This window comes from Meles meles, chromosome 10, assembly GCF_922984935.1.
Source record: "Meles meles chromosome 10, mMelMel3.1 paternal haplotype, whole genome shotgun sequence".
Classification (NCBI taxonomy): Eukaryota; Metazoa; Chordata; class Mammalia; order Carnivora; family Mustelidae; genus Meles; species Meles meles.
The window spans coordinates 41,895,505-41,916,810 of record NC_060075.1 but is presented as its reverse complement, the minus strand read 5'-3'; the positions used below and the strand labels follow the sequence as shown (position 1 = coordinate 41,916,810).

At 41.4% G+C, this 21,306-nt stretch overlaps 1 protein-coding gene across 2 annotated transcripts in view; it reads right to left on the bottom strand.

Moving 5' to 3' along the window:
• AOAH (acyloxyacyl hydrolase) overlaps positions 1–21,306 on the bottom strand; it is a 166,102-nt gene that overhangs the window by 132,779 nt on the left and 12,017 nt on the right. For both annotated transcript variants that reach the window (XM_046021072.1, XM_046021071.1), the window contains exons 3-4: positions 13,946–14,041; positions 183–249 (exon numbers count right to left, since the gene is read on the bottom strand). In XM_046021072.1, the coding sequence (XP_045877028.1) occupies positions 183–249; positions 13,946–14,041 (163 nt within the window). The remainder of the gene's footprint in view (positions 1–182; positions 250–13,945; positions 14,042–21,306) is intronic.

Below are 21,306 nucleotides of genomic sequence, written 5' to 3'. Positions count from 1 at the left end.
GCCTCCAGTGACAACAGATGTGAGTCAGGTCTGAATGCTCCACTACTAACAAGAACAGGAACATAGCTCAAGCCCTTGTTCAGTGAGTACATCCTGCTGGAAGTGGAAGCAGCTGCCTGGCAGCTTTCCTGTTGCCCCCACGTCCCAACAACGGACCCAGGTTACTGTGCCGGCATACTCACAGTTTTATGAGGTCCGGTCCAAATATTCTTATCACTAAATAGCAGGTCGTCTTCAAGAACAGCTTGTCTAAGAAGAAATAAAGAAGGGGAAATAGATTATTTTTTATTCTGATGAATTTAACACATGAGTTAAAAATAATCATCTTTACTAGGAACTGATGCTGAATGATTAATTTAGCATTAATTCAAGTGATTAATTATAAGGGTTTAGGAAAAATGTTACAGTTAATGTATTCATTAAAACCTCATTTTAGGATTATGTGAATGCCACTTTATTTACCGTACATGATAAAGATCACCAGTTTATTATAAAAATACAGTTACATTTTTGGGTTTTATTTTACTTTTGTACAGCAAGGAACATCTGAATGTTGATGAAGTTCTCCTTTGTTGAAATAAAAGAAACAGAACTCACATTAAAGTAAGTAAGCTGAAATATAGCTTTGTTAAAAATACTCTTTTGTGTTCACTCAGGGAAAAAAAGATTGCATTTGGGCTATTTGGTTTTGGGTGTTGGTATTCCAGAGACAGGAGACTGTCAAGATCCCTGCACTGCTATCTACCCCAGAGAACACACAGACCCCCGACCCCCACCAACACACACACACATTAACAAGGCAATCTCTTTCGTCTCCACTGTGACAGTACAGGGATGCCTTGTGGGTTGATCTGCACAATAAGGCCTATGAACTCTTTGGACCTGTTTTTCCAGTTTGTGAGTCCGGTGTGAAACCCTGGGAATTAGAACCTTAGCACAATTAGGACAGACGGGCTTTCCTGGGAAAAGACGGGAATCTCTCCCGGATGAGAATTTATCGTGTCATGCTTATCTCAAACGGGGGGGGGGGCTACACACACCTTGCCTGGAGGGCAGGTTGTGAAAGAACAGCATAAATATGGGGAACTGTCGCTAGTGGTTCATTTTTACTCAGTAGTAAATAATGTAAATAGTACTTTTGTATTCCGATAGATCTATTGATAGGACTCTTTTTTTTCCTACAATAAAGCATGAACTTCAAACACACTGTGCTTTTAGAGTAGGAACTTAAAACCATATCCCCACACTGACCTTCCAGAAATGAAAAGAACCATCGGGGAATACTATGACATGTGATGACAGCAAATTAGGTAACTAGAGGAGATGAACAAATTTCTAGGAAGACAGGATGTCAAAACTGACTCAAGAATAAATAGACAATCTGGATAGATGTATAATAAGAGATTGAATTAGTAATCAAACGCTTCCCCCAAAGAAGAGCCCAGAACCAGGTGGCTTCACTGGAGAAAGGTACCAAACACTTAGGGAAAGATTTTCTGAATAGATTTTCTCCAAAAAGATATATGAATGGCCAATAAGCACATGCTCAACCTCTTTAGATATTCAGGAAATGCAAATCAAAACCACAGAAAGATACCACTTCACACCCACTATGATATGCTATAATAAACACAACAGATAATAGCAGGTACTGATGTGGAGAAATTAGAATCTTCATACACTGCAGGTGGGAACAGAATACGGTGCAACCCACCTTGGTTAATGGCCTTACAGTTCCTCACATAGTTCAACATATAATTACCATAAGATCCAACAAGTCCACTTATAGGTATATACCCAGAAGAATAAAAAATATACATCCACACAAAAATGTGTACATGAATGTTCATAGTGGCATTCTTTAAAATAGCTGAGAAGTGGAAACAACTCAACCCTAATGTCCATTCACAAATTAATGAATGAACTAAGTGGGTTATATCCATACAATAGAATGTTATTCACTTACGAAGAGTAATGAAACTCTGCTCCATGCCACAACATGGACAGTAAAACCATTATGCTAAGTGAAAAAGACATAATTGTATTTATATGAAATATACAGAAGAAACAAATGCGTGGAGGCAGAAAATAGATTCGTGGTTGCTTACATCTCTGAAGTATAGATATTTGGGGTGGTGAAGCTTAGAGGTGCGAGGATCCTTTTCGATATAATGAAAATGTTCTAAAATTTGTGGTGATGAAAAAGGAGAATTTCAGACCAATATCCCTGATATCCCTGATGAATATGGATGCTAAGATTCTCAACAAGATCCTAGCAAATAGGATCCAATAGCACATTAAAAAGATTATCTACCATGACCAGGTGGGATTCATCCCTGGGTTGCAGGGTGGTTCAATATTCGCAAATCAATCAATGTCACAGAACAAATCAATAAGAGAAGAGAGAAGTACCACATTGTCCTCTCAATTGATGCAGAAAAAGCATTTGACAAAATCCAGCATCCATTCTTGATTAAAATGCTTCAAAGTGTAGGGATAGAGGGAACATTCCTCAACTTCATAAAGTCTATCTATGAAAAACCTACAGCAAATATCATCCTCAATGGGAAAAAGCTCACAGCCTTCCCGTTGAGATCAGGAATACGACAAGGATGCCCACTCTCACCACTCTTGTTCAACATAGTATCAGAAGTCCTAGCAACAGCAATCAGACACCAAAGAGAAATAAAAAGTATTCAAATTTTAGAAGAATGAAACTCGACCATTCTCTTACACCACACACAAAGATAAACTCAAAATGGATAAAAGACCTCAACGCGAGGCAGGAATCCATTAGAATCATAGAGGAGAAGATAGGCAGTAAGCTCTTCAATATCAGCTACAGCAACTTCTTTCAAGATATGTCTCCAAAGACAACAGAAACAAAAGCGAAAATGAATTTTTGGGACTTCATCAAGATCAAAAGCTTCTGCACAGCAAAGGAAACAGTCAACAAAGCAAAGAGGCAACCCGCAGAATGGGAGAAGATATTTGCAAATTACAGAACAGACAAAAGGCTGATATCCAGGATCTATAAAGAACTCCTCAAACTCAACACACACAAAACATGTGAAAAAAATGGGCATAAGGCATGAGCAGACACTTCTCCAATGAAGACATACAAATGGCTAACAGACACATGAAAAAATGTTCATCATCACTAGCCATCAGGGAGATTCTAATCAAAACCACATTGAGATACGACCTTACACCAGTTAGAACGGCCAAAATTAACAAGAGAGTAAATAATGTGTGTTGGAGAGGATGTAGAGAAAGGGGAACCCTCTTACACTGTTGGTGGGAATGCAAGTTGGTACATACAGTAGCCACTTCGGAAAACAGTGTGGAGATTCCTTAAGAAATTAAAAATGGAGCTTCCCGGGGCGCCTGGGTGGCTCAGTGGGTTAAAGTCTCTGCCTTCGGCTCAGGTCATAATCTCAGGGTCCTGGGATCGAGCCCCGCCTCGGGCTCTCTGCTCCGCAGGGAGCCTGCTTCCCCCTCTCTCTGCCTGCTTCTCTGCCTACTTGTGATCTCTTTCAAATAAATAAATAAAATCTTAAAAAAAAAAAAAAGAGTAAAAATGGAGCTTCCCTATGACCCTGCAATTGCACTACTGGGTATTTACCCCAAAGATACAGATGTAGTGAAAAGAAGGACCATCTGTACCCCAGTGTTCACAGCAGCAATGGCCATGGTCACCAAACTGTGGATAGAACCAAGATGCCCTTCAACAGACGAATGGATAAGGAAGATGTGGCCCGTATATACTATGGAGTATTATGCCTCCATCAGAAAGGATGAATACCCAACTTTTGTATCAACATGGACAGGACTGGAAGAGATTATGCTGAGTGAAATAAGTCAAGCAGAGAGAGTCAATTATCATACGGTTTCACTTATTTGTGGAGCATAAGAAATAATACAGAGGACATGGGGAGATGGAGAGGAGAAGGGAGTTGGGGGAAATTGGAGGGGGAGATGAACCATGAGAGACTGTGGACTCTGAAAAACAATCTGAGGGTTTTGAAGGGGCAGAGGGTGAGAGGTTGGATGAGCCTGGTGGTGGGTATTACGGAGGGCATGTATTGCATGGAACACTGGGTATGGTACATAAACAATGAATTCTGGTACACTGAAATTTAAAAAATAAAAATAAAAAATAAATAAAATTTGTGGTGATAGATGCACATCTCTGGGAATACACTAAAAATCACTGAGTTATACATTTTAAATAGGTGAATTGCCTGGTATATGATTATACCTCAGTACACCTGTCTTAAAATAAAAACATCTCCCTTTTCCCCTTGGGAGCTCCTTGTTGGGGCACTGCAGTGCAGAGTGTCGAGAACCTCAGACGTCCTAGGACTCAGAGATCAGATTTCAGCACCTGTCCACCTGCCTCTGACCTTCGACTGCTTACCCTTCCTGGATTTTTTTTTTTTTAAAGATTTTATTTATTTATTTGACAGAGAGAGATCACAAGTAGGCAGAGAAGAAGGCAGAGAGAGTGAGAGGGAAGCAGGATCCCTGCCAAGCAGAGAGCCCAATGCGGGACTCGATCCCAGGACCCTGAGATCATGACCTGAGCCAAAGGCAGAGGCTTTAACCCACTGAGCCACCCAGGCGCCCCATGGATTTTTTTTTTTAAAGATTTTATTTATTTATTTGACAGAGATCACAAATAGGCAGAGAGGCAGGCAGAGAGAAAGAGAGGAGGAAGCAGGCTCCCTGTTGAGCAAAGAGCCCGATGCAGGGCTCGATCCCAGGACACTGGGACCATGACCTGAGCCGAAGGCAGAGGCTTTAACCCACTGAGCCACCCAGGCGCCCCCCCTTCCTGGATTTCAATTCCCTCATCTGAAAAAGGTGGGACAGGGATTCAGTCTTCTTCACTAGACCATCTAGGAACTTGGGAGAATCAGGTAACAGACATTCAGAATTACATGAATCAGCAAAGCACTCTGCCAACAAGTTTCAAGTACCCTGACACAGAAGTAGTTGAGCTGAGAGTTGGGCAATAGTTTGCTCTTGCAGTACGTCTCAGAAGAGAAAATCTGCTTTCTTTCTGGTAAAATAAAAGACGTTGGTGTGTGTGTGTGTGTGTGTGTGTGTTTTAGAACCTCGTTTTGCTCAACTTGAAATGAGTGGCTGCAAGTTTCCCCTCTCTCTCTGAGTCGGACCATCTGAATGACCTAGTTCTTGAACGGATTCTGTGATCATTTCTCAGATGGATTCTGAGATGCTTAAGAGTGAGGGGCTCCTGGAGCAATGGCTGGTCTGAAGCATGAGATAGCACCTTGACAGCTCAATTCTAGATCAGCACAGAAGGGTATAGAGTGGAGACATGAAAAGTCCCCAGAGCAAGCCAGATAGAGCCTAGTCAACCATGATCAGTTGTAACCTCACCATTAGTGATGGAAAACAAAGTTGCTCACATATTTCTAGTCACCTATCTGACTTAAAATGTATACAGTTAAACTCTCTGTGACCAGGAAGGTACAAGAGCATTTAATTTCTACAGAGTCAGACTTGGAACAGCATAGGAGAAAAAAAAAAAAATGTGGCCATTCCCAAGGGCAAAGAGGGTTAAAAAGGAGCCAGTGAGCAGTCATCGTACTTAGATATAAACATGTGTATGTAAATAACACCAAGCACATTCTAGGTTGTCATTCACCTTCACATTTACCGTGAAGAAGTTTCTCATAAGAATCTTTTGAGGGACTATTTATTCTTACCCTTGTTGGATAGGGAGGAACGTCCAGGTTTAAAGAGCTTAAGGCCCCAAGTCACAGATCGGCCACTGGTTCGGTAAGAGATTGTATTTTTTACTCCAAAAGCCCATGTTATTTGCAGCATGACTGTCAGGTGTACTTAGGACATTTTATTTGATGCTTCGTCAACTCCAAGTATGACAGGGTCTGTGACAGATGAAGTACTGGTGAGAAATTTGAAGCACAGGGAGATTAAGTGACCACACAGCTAGTTTTGAGGCTACGTGTTTTCTAGCTTGTTCATAGAATTTTCAGAATCTCCAGAACATGAGGAGAGTTGCCTTCCTCATTTTCAATCTACACGAGTTTTTAGCTCTCATATTCCATGACGATAAGATTTTGGCAGAGGTGACCCCAGAAGAGTAAATTTCTAGCAAGGAAGGGTCTCAGGGCATAGGAGTCTGCTCACCCCTAGAGAGAATGATTGCATTAATCATTTTTTCATTAACAATTCTGAGATTCTTCCAAGGTGTTTACTAATGAGAGCCAGAGGCAAAAGCAGCAGGTGAAACCGAAGGTCAGTAATGCTTTGCAAAATTCAAAAAAAAAAAAAAAAAAAAAAAAGGCTTCTCAGGCAAGGAAAGGCCAACATGATTTACTGAGTGATTATTCTCAAAATGTTGTTTACATGCTTTTGGTCTGAAAAAGTTATGTTTTCTGAGCTTGTGTTGCTTTGGAGGTAAAAGCAATAATATTTTAAAATAATTTTTAAAATAGTACCTGTATGTTGAAATCCATAATTTCACTTCCTCTGACCCCCCCTCTCTCAGCTCACCAGACAGGAGGCAATACTCTAGTTCAGGTAGGCACTCTGGTTCAGGCCTATTTTGATTGCAAGAAGGAAAAGTCCTGAGATAGGAGACAAACTGCCTTTGTCACCCTCTACCATCTACATGGCCATCCTGCGCCCTGGTTTCCACATCCGTAAAATGGAAACAGTAATGCCCGCCCTGACTTTATGTATGTCAAATGAAAGAGCCTTTACTGAACTGAGCACCTTATTTTTTTTTAATATTTTATTTATTTATTTGACAGAGAGAGAGAGATCACAAGCAGGCAGAGAGGCAGGCAGAGGGAGAGGAAGAAACAGGCTCCCCGCCGAGCAAAGAGCCCGACTTGGGGCTCTATCCCAGGACCCTGAGATCATGACCCAAGCCGAAGGCAGAGGCTCAACCCACTGAGCCACTCAAGGCACCCCTGAGCAGCTTATTTTTATCCAGAGGTAAAACATTAATTAATAAAATGAAAATAACCCCAAGCAACATTCTTAATGCTTTGAAATTCTTTCAATTGAAAGCTAACCCACCCCAGAAACTAAAATACCTACTTTGCTTCTTTTGGTAAAGTATCTTATTTTACCAGAATTTCATTTTACCAGAATCTGACTTTCTGCCTCTCATTTACCTCAGCAGACACTGAAACGTCCTGCGTTGAGTCAGAAGGAGCCCAGACCATACCCTGAAGACCAGCAATCTTGGTCCCTGTTGTGTTACATTTCGCTAGTACATTAGGACAGGGTCATCTAGGAAGGAGGATTTTTACTGAGCCTTTCATCTTTGAACAACACAACCTTGCCTAAAAAGAGAAAATCAAACGCCAGGTACAAATGGTGATTATGCATCAGTGTGGTCTATTACACGGAAATGACAAGCAATCAAAACAAATCTTAATGATAATTATGACTGTTTTTCATTTTTTTTTCCTGTTTTGTGAAATGGTAATAGTGTTTTCCTCTTCTTTCTCTAATTCAGGGATGTGAAAATGCAAAGTAAGGTTTATGATACACTGTAAACGTCCAGTCATAGGGAGATAGGTCAGGAAAATATGGGACATTTATATGGTGAAGAACTGTAGAGTAATTAAGGGGCCTGACCTAAGTCTCTACGTCTTAACATAGATCTACAGATCTCAAAAACATACTGTTGAGTGAAAAACAGAAGTTGCAGAGCTATACGTACAGTAGACATTACTATGAATGTAAAATCCCACATGGGGAGGATTCTGGAAAGGTAATGTTGAAGGCAAAGGAATTTTGGAATTTCTTTGAATTTCTACCTAAGAGGGGGAAAAAGAGCTCCTGGATAGAAAAACCCCAAATCCATGGACAATTGTTATAAGTAGGTATCCCCATGAGCCCAAAACACATTTAGGCAAGGATAAACCACTCACAGCCACAAGACCCATGGGTTATCAACATCCATGTGGCAGAAAGTAAAGGGAAGCAATGGAATGCCAGAGAAATCTGAGAGTAGGGGAATCCCCAGATAGCCCATAGGTATTGCTTAGAAAGTATGGTGGGCCAATTAAAGAACAGCACCTGAGACTGGGAGGGGTTTGGCTCACTGGGACAGATGAGTACAAGGGGCTCAAGGCAGAAGGACTAAGATGGCTGACTTGTCCAGGCATCTATACATTGCAGAAACTGACCTGCCAGAGCTCCCTAACAGAACAGTGTGCATACTGAGGAGAAACTGCTGGGTTTGGAAACAACACTGAGCTGGACAGAAGCAAAGGAAAGAGAAAATCCAGATAAAAGTGGGCAGGAAACAGTCAGAAACTCTCTCAGCAAGCAAGCTGCTGTGGTTTGTGTGTCTCTGTGTGTGTTTTAACACTACATAGGAATAACAGAAAAAGTTTTGTGCATTTAGAAAAGTACCCTGAACCACTTCTCTTTAAGAGTTTTAGGAAACTAATTTCACATAAAAATGAGCAACAGAAATGTATCTAGGTCAACTCCCATACAAAGTTATTATAAGAAAAAAAGAATGAGGAACAGAATCACATCCTTATAGACAGCAAAAGCATGCCAGAAAGTCAAGCCCAAAAAAGGATTAAAAAAATAACATAGTATTTCGTAATGAGCTAAGAAGCATTAATAAAATGTTATAAGTCGTGAAAGAACAACAGAAATCAGAATTAGAATAACTCAGACATGGAATAAAAGAACTCAGGGAAAAATACAAGATTATAAGAGAAATGAAGTCTGAACTAGAGTTCATTTCTTGTGAACACAATAGCTAATGTCTTAAGTAAAATACAAGGTGAAAAGGAGTAAAACTTTCAAGAGAAAAAAATAAAGGGATAGAAACTATTCAATAGCTAGGCAACATATTGAGGTTAGGCAAAGAAGATTTAAAATATGGATATTAGAAATCCCTGCAAAAGAAAACCAAATCAATGAAACTGAACAAGTAAACAACTTTTCTGAAATTATAAAAAAGTGTACTTGAGAACATTCTCCGTGCCTGACATCAACATACAACAACTAACACTAAGACACATTCTACTTAGATTACTGAATTTTGGAGAAGAAAGGAAAAAGCAATCTTTGAATTTCTAGGCAAAAACAGCAAGTGACTTACAAGAAAAAGGGAATTAGATTACCAGCAGGCTTTTTAAAGACACATTTAAGATACTTAGGGGAAAAAACTGTGTGCCAAGGATTTACATATCCAGAAAAACAACTGATTTTCAAGTGTAAAGGGCACAGAGAGCTAGCTATTGACATGCAAGAATTCAGGGAATATTGTTCCCATGAGTCCCTCCTGAGGAATGAACTTTAGGCAACAGCTCAGCTAGAGAGGCATCTTCATAAGGGCTGGTGGTGAACATCGACCAAATAGTTGCTGATGGGACTGAGACAAATTGAGGGTGGGCAGGGAATGGGTATCATCCATAATAGCTGTATGCTCAGGGCATATAGTACAATGACTACAAAGGGTGGAGAAACAGGAAAAGTATATGCAAAAGACAATGTTAACTGCTCTCAGTGATTACAAAGTATATTAATGGTAGCGGGACAAGGATTGACATTCTGAGACGTTATATATGTAATGAGGGATAGGAGAATGAGTAATTATGGGATATTTTATCCCTATGCCCTTGAGAATTAGGACTTCAAGTATGGAAAGAAGAGATACAGATATGATTCAGAAGAGATTAAGAAGAAAATCCTATTAAGAAAAGAATCCTGTAGTACTGAATTTGAAGTGTTAGTATGAACTCACTAGACATTTTGCCTTAAAACTATATGTAACATAGGTAAATGTATGTATATGTATATGTAAATATATGTGTTTTTTTCTAGCAATGTCTACTGAAGAGACCCAGAAAGAATGACCAACTCAGTAGCAATGAACGCCCAAATTGTGGTCTTAAAATACTATTTCCCACTAATGGAAACCAGAGCTTTTGAGAGAAATGATTGATTTCAAACCTGAGGCTGGAAATGCACAAGACAGGGCTGGAACATCTTGTCAATTAGTGAGGAAGCTATCAAAGGTTACTTAGGCTCGTGTCAAAGGGACTCAGGAACCAACCTGAAGTTCCCACTGGTCAAACATGAGACAGTTTGAGTTACAAAAGGATGGTAATTGAAAACAAAAGAAAACAAAACTCATGAAATACATATAAATTCAAGAGTTCATAATGATATTTTAAAGAAAAGTGATTGACTACTGTAGGATGATCATAGAAAGGCAATGAATTATTTCAAAACTGGCAAGCAGAGCAAAGGAATCAGGAATGTATCTGGACTTTCCTACTATAAACATTATCATAAGTGACTGTGGGGAACATGTCTTTAAAATATGATGAGGATGAGGGAAATGTCTCTAATGCATTTCCACCACTAAATATAATATGAATGCTATATTAGAATAGCACCATTTTGCAACTCCCAATGAACTAATAGATCGGGTTACTGAGCATCAACAACTTCTAATATCACAAAAAGGAAAAACCACATTTAATGGCCTCTCAATGAAAGAAAATATCACCACTTATAGTCTTGTCAAAGAAATCAAACTGGAGTCTAGACGATCAAGCTTCTGGATCTAGCTGCAAATTTTCACGAAATACAGAACACACAGCAACATATTCAACCATACCACAGGGAAGCAATCAGCAAAATCCAGACTGAAGGAAACTACAGAGCAAATTCCACTGTTAAATTACATGGCAAAGAAAGGGAAGAAAAGAAAACTTGTAGATTAAATAGACTTAAAACACATATCAAACATTTTAAATACATTTTGTTTTACCAGAAACAGATTAAAAAATTGTTCACTGAACAATACCATACATTGTTTATGAATTCATACAAGGGAATGTGAAAGTATAAAGCTCGACAAGAACACTACTCATCAAGTTCATATGAGTGGTTCCCTCTAAGGAGATTGGAGGAGAATGGAACTGGGGGCGAGGGGAAGCCAAAGGGTGTATCAAGTTTATCTGCCATATTCTAATTCCATAAAAGAAAGATGATATAAATATGTCAAAACCTTAGCAATGGTTAATCTGGGACATTGTAAACACATCTGTTTTATTCGCTCTTGATCTTTAGTTTAAATTCCAAGAAATTTAGCTTGTGAATGCACATTGTAACTGAATGCAGTAAATCTTCCAAAAATGCTTCTGTGCTGTTCGCACAACATGTTGTATAAACTCAAGACAGAGCCGCCATTAGTCTAGTTTCCTTACTTTGAGAAAATTCATCCTTGATGAATTTGTTTCTTAACGTTAAATCAATGACAATTTGACTCTCAAAGAAGTTTACCCATTGTGACTGTTCACTTAATAGTATTCTATAAAGGAAACAGAATCAGCATTTTCTCGATTTTGTTGAGATTGAAAGAGAAATACCAACTTGTGTATTTTTGTACCTAATCATTTTTATTCATTCTAGAAGATGGAGATAATGTTAAATTATGATTGAATCATCAAACATAATACCTATTCCACCCAAATCTGTAAATTCACTAATTATGCTTTCTATTTCTATTTCTTTTTATTTTTATTTAAAATTTAGATAGTTAACATATAATGCATATTGATTTCTGGAGTAGAACTCAGTGGTTCATCACTTACATACAACACCCAGTGCTCATCCTAACAAGCGCCCTCCTTAATACCCATCACCCATCTATCCCATCCCTCATTCACCTCCCTCCATTGACCTCCATCACCTCCCCCAGTTTGGTTTCTTATCAACAGTATCTTATGGCTTGTTTCCCTCTCTTTTTTTTCCTTTTCCCCCTTCCCATATGTTCATCTCTTTTCTTTCTTAAATTCCAGAGAGTGAATGAGATCATATATTTGTTTTTTTCTGACTTATTTCACTTAGCATAATACTCTAACTTTATCCATGTTGTTCCAAATGGCAAGATTTCATTCTTTTTGATGGCTGAGGAGTATTCCACTGTATATATACCACATCTTTATTCATTCATCTGTTGACGGACATTTGGGCTCTCTCCATAGTTGGGCTATTGTTGATAATGCTGCTATGAACATTGGGGTACATGTATCCCTTCGAATCTGTACCTGTGTATCCTTTGGGTAAATACCTAGTAGCATGATTGTTGGATCACAGGGCAATTATACTTTTAACATTTTGAAGAACCTCCATACTATTCTCCAGAGCGGCTGTACCAGTTTGCATTCCCACTAACAGTCCAAGAGGTTTCTCCTTTCTCCTCATCCTCACCAATATCTCGTTTCTTGTGTTATTAAATGAAAAAATAAGAAGAATAAAAGAAATATCGAATACAAGTAAAAAGGAAGCTCAATCCTATTTCCCCTAGAGCTGAAGCTTTGCAGCACTCTACGATAATAAACTTGGTGGGAGCTAGTTGTTTATGCTGGTCTGCTGCGAGAGCGTCCGCTGCACTGATTCTCAGGCTGACCTGTCTCTTGGAAACACCTCTCCAGGGCCCAGTGGGGTGAGGCTTGGTGGCCAGGGCTCCGGGCTCCACTAGGTGGCGCTGTTTTTGCTCCCTGAACTCTTATCAATGCGGATGTGCGGGATGAATATGGCGGCGCCCTGCTCTCCAGCCTCGGAGCTGAAAGTTCACACCCCCTACTCTTCTGTGAGCCCTCAAAGAAAAGCAAACAGCCACCCTAATTGTGTCCCCCGTGTATGCTAGAACCCTGCATTCACTCTGCCTGTGTACAAGCCTTTTTATTTCCGGCATGTGACTGAATTTCAAAACCAAATTTCGGGGTCGCCCACCCCTCAAACCACACTGGTCCTCTGGGAGAGATTCTCCCCACGCTTGCCTGCCCCTCCCAGAAAAGGGGTCCCCAGACCGACGGGGGGTCCACACTTTATAGCGGAAAGCCTGCACGAAGTCCTGCTGCTCTCTCGGGCCTCTGGCGTCTATGTCTGGGAATCCAGGCGCCCCTTGGTGCCAGACATTCTTCCTGAAACCCTGGGGATCGTCAGACTACCTTGTCACTCCTGGGATTCTGTCCCTCTTCGCCACCTACGCACCTTTAGTCCAGGCTCATCTGCCACCATAAGGAACTTAAACGTTCAGATTTTGCGTTCAGAGGCTCCCAAGCAGGCTCCCTCTCAGCCCCGTTTCCACAGCTCAGTCTCCCGCCAGTGAATTTCCGCACTTCCTACCTCCCAAAAGGTGGTCGCTTTTCTACTTGGAGACTTGCAGTTCTGTTCTTTCAGACCCCCGATGGACTTCTTGGGTGTTCAGAATAACTTGGTAACTATCTAGCTGTGTTTGGGGGGCAAGAGGACCTCGGGGTCCTCCTACTCCTCCGCCATCTTAACTCCTCCCCCACAACTTGTTTAAATCATCAATCAGCTCTTCTTTTTTTTTTTTGGAGGATGGGTAAATGATTTAATTGAGATCCTGTTCAAATCCATGGGCTGTTCCCAGATTATTTTCCCAGTTGGGGTTTTAGGATCAGCTGTCTTCTCAGCCTAAACAAAGCTCTGTGTTGGTAGGGCTCTGGGTGCCTCCGGGAATGTGCATGCGGTTAAACTAACAAAAATTACTGAAAATTATCCATTTTTTTCATTATTTTGACCTTCTTGGTACTTAAGGCAGTGAACCCCAGTTGGTGGGCAAATCCTTATAAATGTAACACATGAAACAAAAATTAGCCATTCTATGTTTTATTCCTTAAATGTCCACAGCAATCTTATCCTGCCATGATGGAAAATGAACATTGGGGAATACAACTGTACTAGAGTGGTTTTTGTGTGTGTATGTGTTTGTTTTAATTTCTATTAGTCTCATAAAAATATCAACTCATATAAACACCTCAATTACTTTCTCCTCCATAAGCAGGTGTGGGGTATAAACTCACTCATGATGACTCAAGAATCAAACGAAGCAGCAGACCCACAGCTGCATGACCCTTTCTGTACTTACCAGGCAGGTAGCTGCAGAGTCTCTCCATCGAGGCCTCCACCGTGGAGTTGTGAACTTGAGCAAGCTGTTCAATCACGGAAACTACTACCACGCAGGCTGCAAGGGGGGAGGGGGCAGAAGAAAACGTCAGCAGTGTGGTAAAGAAAACAGTGTTGGAGGGCCCGAGGAAAGGAAGGGATACGTGTGTGTCCTTAGGAACACCAACCTCCCCACAACACAGAATGTTTGTTTGTTAAGCCTTTTAAAATCTGCCATGTGCATAAAGGCACTGTGAGTTGTAATGAGGTGTGAAGTGTGCTAAGATGGTGCGTTTGAGGACCAGAAAGACTGGGTGTCAGTTCAGTTTTGCTACTTGGAAGCTATGTGACTTTGGGGAGCTAACGGAACCTTTGTTTATTTCTATTTTGATCACATGGGAGAAAGACATGGTATTTAAAGGAGATAGTGCAGAAATAAACCAACCAGCACAGAGTAGAAGCTTAGTAGACATTGGCTTCTTTCCCCTCTCCTTTTCTTCCTTTTTGTAGTAGATGGCTCCATTGTGACTAGGATCATTCCCACCCCATACATGCTCAACTGTGATCCAGGGTCAGTTTTTTAATTTTAGAAAAGTGGTGAAAATTGCTCAGCATTTGGAGTCAGAAGATCTGGTATTGAGTCTTGCCCTTGAATCTTGGACTCAGCATCCTGGCTTTCTAAGACTTGGTCTCCTCACTGCAAAGTAGGTAATAAGTTATCTACAGGGCTGCTGTAATGATTAAGGGAGATAACAGTGCAACCAAATGTGGCTTTGAAATCATAGCACTATTGTAAAATATCATTTTACCTCCCAGCTGTAAAGCACTCTGCTTGAAAGCATGTACCAATATAATAAGTGTCTAGAAGGAACCTCAGATTAAATTAAAAATATATTCCTTCAGCTACCTTGATATATAAGTGTGTAGGCCCAGAAGTACTAGGCTGGCACCCCTTAGAAGGTTCTATTACCAGCCTTGATCTCCTGAATGCCTGTGGAAGCCCAATCCTCCTTTTTCCAAAGGGAGGGGACTCTTTCTTCTATACACAAAGTATTGGTTGGCCAAAGATCAGTAAGTCTGTGCGAGGAAATTGGTAGGCCTTCTTGAGATAACAGGAGTGGCATTTATTAGCAGAGGTTGGTTTCTAAGGAGGCAAAAGAAGGCTTATACCCAAATGAAGAAGTTCCAGGGTGCCTGGTCCAGTAGTAAGCTTGCTATTGTCCATATGCTCAAGGAGCTGGGAACCCAAATTCACATGCAGTGTCATTAAAACCAGATTTCTACAAGGACCCCTTGAAGGAAGGTGGCTGATAACAGATGTGATAGTACAACCAAACATTTCTAGACAGATAAAACTGGACAAAGCTGGAGTCCCCTTATCTGAGAGAGCATGATCTTAAAAACCAGTCTTACTGTTCTGAGAGCACTGGCATGTTTATCAACGTCAACTATCAAGGTTGATTAGATGTGCTTTTAACCTAATCCATGCATTGAGAGTCTTATTACACCCAGTGAATTCAGTAGCTAATACTTATTAGCACTTTATAGTCTAAAAAGCATTTCCATATATTTTTTATTTTAAAAACATTTCAAAAATACAGATGCAATGCAATTTCAGTTTAGCAAACAAAAAATACAGAATACTGTAAATAAGATAAACATCCTTAAATCGCCCAGAGATAGACCAATTTCATTTTTATTTTAAATATATAAATATATTTAACATATGTGAATATATTCAGCATTTATAATATGCTTTTATACCTTAATATATGTCTCCGCCAATCACCTCTTAAGTTAGGTGAAGCCAAATAAATTTTAATAGCTGCAATTGAAAAAAATTATAAATAATTATATTGCAGTGTGGAAAGAAGATACAGTGGGGTATAGTTGAAAAGGGAGAGGCTTTGAATTAAAGAATAAACTTGGGTTCCAATACTGGATCAGTCCATTATAAATAGTGAAACTTGGCACAAGTTATCTACTCTTCTGGAACTTCTTTTCTAAGAGTTTAGAGTTGGACCTTATGTTCCTTGAGGGTGGGAGTGGGGTCTTAACTCTGACTTTGAGTGCCTGATTCAGGGTCTGGTTTGGAGTCAGGGGACAGCAAGGTTTTCTGACTTCAAGCAAGCTGATTGAGAAGCACTGAAGGGACATTTCAGTTGTCAGTTGCCAGGGGTCTCCACGAGAAAAGCTGAATGGGTGCACTCGAAGCTGTGTTCTGACTCGGTCATGATCCCCAACAACATTGCTTATAACTTTGTTTTGTCTTGTTGGAGGGCATAGGGCATGACGGTACTTCTCATTCTGGTGTGAAACAACCAAAGCCATCAGCTGAGTCAAACAGCAGATTCTATAGCAAATAGTCATGACGTGCAGCTCAGGATCAAAGAAGGCAGAGTAGGGCACCTGGGTGGCTCAGTTGAGTGTCTGACTCTTGGCTTTGGCTCAGGTCATGATCTCAAGGTCATGAGCTCAAGCTCCGAGTCAGGCTCCACGCTCAGTAGGGAGTCTGCTTGGGAGTCTCTTTCTCCCTCTCCCCTTCCCCTCACTTGTACGTACATGCATGCACTCTCTCTCTCAAATAAATAAATAAATCTTTAAAAACAAACAAAGAAGGTGGTGGAGATTGTGTTGAAAACTTGCATCACAGTCACTTCATCTGGCATTTCATCAATGAGCGGCTTCACCCAAAGTGGACTTGAAATACAAGTATGCCTTTGTTTTAATCCAGGGCTTGGAAGGATCAGTGCAAAGCGAATTGCGAATTGTGCTGCTCAAAACTATCCTGCTTCTTTGTACTTATAGATATGGGTTTTTCTTTTACGCAGAGGAATCCCATCAAGGACTCTCACGACTCTGGAGTCTCCTTAGCATGGCTTGCTAAAATTGGAAATCATTAGAAAAAAAGGAGCAAAAAAAAAAAAAAAAGTCAGCTGCCTCTGAAGATCGGGTGGATCTTGCCATTACCCTCACTCTGCCTGGTGAAGAGTTACAATCAAAAGAGCTCTGCAGGAAAGGGGGTAATAGGTTTGAAATATGTAAACGCCCAGGTTGGGCTCTGCTTTGATTTGAGTCCTGCCCACTTGAACATCCCTGCCCATTTCCAGGGGTGCTTGACTCCCCTTCCAGCTGTATTGTTAATTTAGGGTCTGCAGTGAGGTGTGTTCTGAATCCTTCAGTTGGCAAGAATAGAGAAATTGACTTTGCTGTAGTTTCTAATAAGAGGTTCCCCAGGCTTGACAAGCTAAAGAATGTTTTCCTTGGGAGAGATGCATGAGCAGAGTAATTTCTCCCATTACAGACCATTCTCTGGCTGCTAATAAAAGGCCTGGCTCCGCTCAAGTGAGTTTTTCCAAGCTACTGTTCATTTAGGAAGTGACGAGAGTCAGTGAGAGCTGTGCATTTAGCTCAGTGGTCACCATTTGAAACCTCACATATGGCAAATCTCTTCTCACATGGCATCTGAGACTAAGGAGTGTAATCGAAACAGACACTCCTGATATTGTAGGAGAAGATGAGAACGGGCCCAAATGAGAACACCTGCCAAAGGGATCTGCTTCTGGACACATACTGGAGATAGGTTGCGTACAATACCCAGAATCCTTTTGAAATGAAACAGGAGTCTTGCAACTCTCATTATAATCATATCCACGCTGGCTGGAAATGCATGCACTGTGGAGAGCAGACTAAAAGATTTCCCATTTGTCTGAAGTCCACACTTCATGGAAAAGCCTGGAAAGCACTTGGCACTTGTCTGAGCCAGGGTCAGCATGACTCTACTACCTTTTTGACCCTAAGTGGGGGCATAAATAATTCGTCACGTGGCTAGTGTGTGTCCTACAGGTGTATTTTTTTCAAGATTTTATTTATTTATCTGAGAGAGTGAGAGAGAGAAAGAAAGAGAGCGAGCATGAGTAGGGCGAGAGGCAAAGAGAGAAGCAGACTCTCCGTGGAGCAGGGAACTGACATCCCTGGACTGCAGATCATGAACTGAGTTGAAGGCAGACGCTTAACCAACTGAGCCACCCAGGTGTCCCTGCTCTACAGTTTTTGAAGTGTTTTGCATACATTATCATTTCATTCAAACTTTACAACAACTCCTAGATGTAGGAATTATTGCTCTCATTTTACAGACTAGTGGACAGAGGCTTGGAGAGGTTAGCATACCTTGCCAAGTAACCAGCTGGGACTGGAACATTGAGTTCAGTGAGTATGCAACAATGCATCAATGAGTATGCATCAATGAGTACGCATTGAGTTCCTTCTAGATGGAGGCACTGTGTTGGGCTCCTAGTACAGGCTGGAAACAAACTGACGGAGTTCCTGCCCTCTTAGAGATTATACTCTTTTAGACAACAGTGATTGTAAACAAGTAAACAAACACGGAATTATAAATAATTTTAGGTGCTAAAAAGAAAAAGAACAGGGTGAATTAGCAGAGGGTAATGAGGATGTGGGTGTTATAAACCTTAGCTAGAGCCAAGAGAGAAGGCTTCTTTGTAGAATACACACACACACACACACACAATGACTAATATAATGAAAGGATCATGAGGAGCTGGGACAAGTTTTGTAAGAGATGGGGGCTGCTGACGGCCATTTCATGGCATGAAACTAGGAAAGCCAGAACCCAGTGGTGAAAGATGAGGTTCAGGGAAAGGAAGGGGCCAGGTTCAAGGGATTTGTAGATTGCAAAAGAACCAGGGATTTTTCCAGAGAGTGATGGGGAGCCATGGCTGGGTTTTGTTTGAAGGGGCTGTTGCTATCTGATCTATGTCTTTAAATTACCATGCTGACTGTCATGGGGAGGAAGGACTTTATGGGACAAATGTGGGAGCAGAGAGATGAAGTAGGAGGCCATTTTGGTCCTGGAGAGAGATGACGGTGGATCACAGAGAGTAACAGGTGGCAGGGGAGACAGAGGAAAACAGAAAGATCTGGGAATCTACTGTGGAGGTTCACCTGATACAATTTATTAATGAAGTGATGTATGATGGAAAAAAGTGGGAGGAAAAGTGAGAATCAAAACTGACTCCTTTGTTCCTGGTTTGGGCCCAGGGAGGGGCCTGAATTCCTGTTGGACCCATGTGACCTTGTACATCCCACCTGCCCCCACAGTGCCCCTCAATTCTATTCTCCTCAGATTTCCCTGCTTGTGTGGGAGCAAAGGACATGGCCTTACATGTTTACATTATTTCTCATACTGGTCAAAAGAAAGGGAAATAAGAAAGAAGGGCATGAAAATGATCACTTACAATTATCCTACTCTCAGTCTAGTTTCCTTCAGCTATTAGTTACTAAGCCAGAGATGGTGGCACACCGCCCAGGGAGAGAGAGGCGGGCAGGGAAGAAAAGAGAATGGAAGAGAGGGAAGAGAAGGGAGAAGCTATGTACCAGGAGAGAGTAGAAGAACGTGGGGGGTCAGACAGACCTGGGCTCACATCCTGCTTTGACGACTTATGAACTGGTGTATTTGGTAGGACGGTTAATCTTTCTGAACCCAGATTTTGGCACCCACCAAATGGGATAATAACACCCATTTGTGCAGTACACGAAACATGGCTGCCACTGTTTTGCACTTCTTCCCATGAAGAGAGGTGACCTACTTCCCAGTCTTCCGAATGAACCTGGCCTTGTAACCTGCTTTGATCAGTGGACCATGGAGGAAATGACAGCATGTCAGGTCTGAATCCAGACCTTCAAAAGCCTTGCAGCTTCCACTTTTGCCCTCTTGGAACTGTCTAGCTGTGAGATGGAGCCAGCCTGCTGGAGAGGCCACAGGAAGGGAAATCAAGGTGCCCCAGCCAACAGCCAGCCAACTACTAGATTTGTGAATGAGGCCATTCTAGAACACGCAGCTCCCGTCATTTCCCCGTCTACCATCTGAATACAGCAGCAGGAGTGAGTTGAGGGGATACAAGTGGGAGGACCCCCCAGCTGTGCCCACCCCAAATTGCCAGCCCACAGAACTGTAAGCTAATGAACGACTGTTGTAGAAGTGTGGAGTGGTTTGCAAACTCAGCACAGGCTATCCGACACACCGGGCAAAAGTGTTGTGAGGTTTAAGCAAGCCAGCACATAAAAATGCACAGTTTCTATTCCAGCTGCTGAGACCATAGGGCAAAGACACATTCTCCGTGACTCTTTTTAAAATAGAAACTCAAAGGGGCGCCTGGGTGGCTTAGTGGGCTAAAGCCTCTGCCTTCAGCTTAGGTGATGATCCCAGGGTCCTGGGATCGAGCCCCGAATTGGGCTCTCTGTTCATTGGGGAGCCTGCTTCCCCGCCGCCCCTCTGTCTGCCTGCCTCTCTGCCTACTTGTGATCTCTGTCTGTCAAATAAAATAAAAAATCTTTAAAATAGAAACTCAGAAAAGTTCTTTTAAGAACATATTGCAGTATCAATAGCGTTTTTACTTTTCTATGGCCGAATTTTGCTTTTATTGCCGATAGCTAGTATTTTCACTCCATGTGCGCAGATCAGGCTCTGTGGCCTAACCTGACCATCACCTAGAACACCATCTTTATGAGAAAGTGATCAGTGAGTTCCAAACTTCTAACATTCACAAGAACATTGGCAATGAGAGAGGGCCATTTCCTGGTGAGAGGCTGAGCACACTCAAAGCTGAGCAGAGTGTAAGCAATGGTGAAGAGAAGAAACAAGCAAACAGCACTGAGAGATGCAGGACGGTGGGCTTGGCTACTGTAGAAATACATAAAAAGCTAATAATCAAGAAATGAGAGTACAGACACAGGAGCCATCCCATCTTGTTATTAACTCAATGAGTACTTAAGAGCACCTGCTATGTGCTCAGAGGCTTAGGATACAAACGTGAATAAGACAAATCATGGAGCAGGAGAGCAGCCCGATGACTAGAAAGACAGTCTAGTCCTGGCAGCCTGTAAGCACTACAGTTCATGGACCTGTTACTGCTTTGGAAGCACAGAGGAAGCACTCTGCCTTGAGGAACCGGGGACAGTTTCCTGGAGAAGTTGAGTGTTGGAAAATAGGGGGACTTCATTCAACAGAAAAAGGCAGGAAAGGGCTTCAAGGAGAGAGCTGTAGCCTTTATAAAGCCTTGGATGTGAGAAAGAGAAGAGTTGGGCGTTCCCAGGGTCCGTGGGAAAGACAGAGGAGAGAGACAGGAAGAGATCCCATCTTGAAGTGTTTTGAAGGGCACACTGCAGTGCATGGGCTCTGAATGCACTAGAATCTAGATGATACACCAATGGTGTCAAATGTTTTGCTTTGTAACCCCCCCCAAGGAAATTTGAAAAACTATGTACCCCTTCCACATTTTAATGGATGTTAAAATATTATTAATGGATATTAATTTACATAGT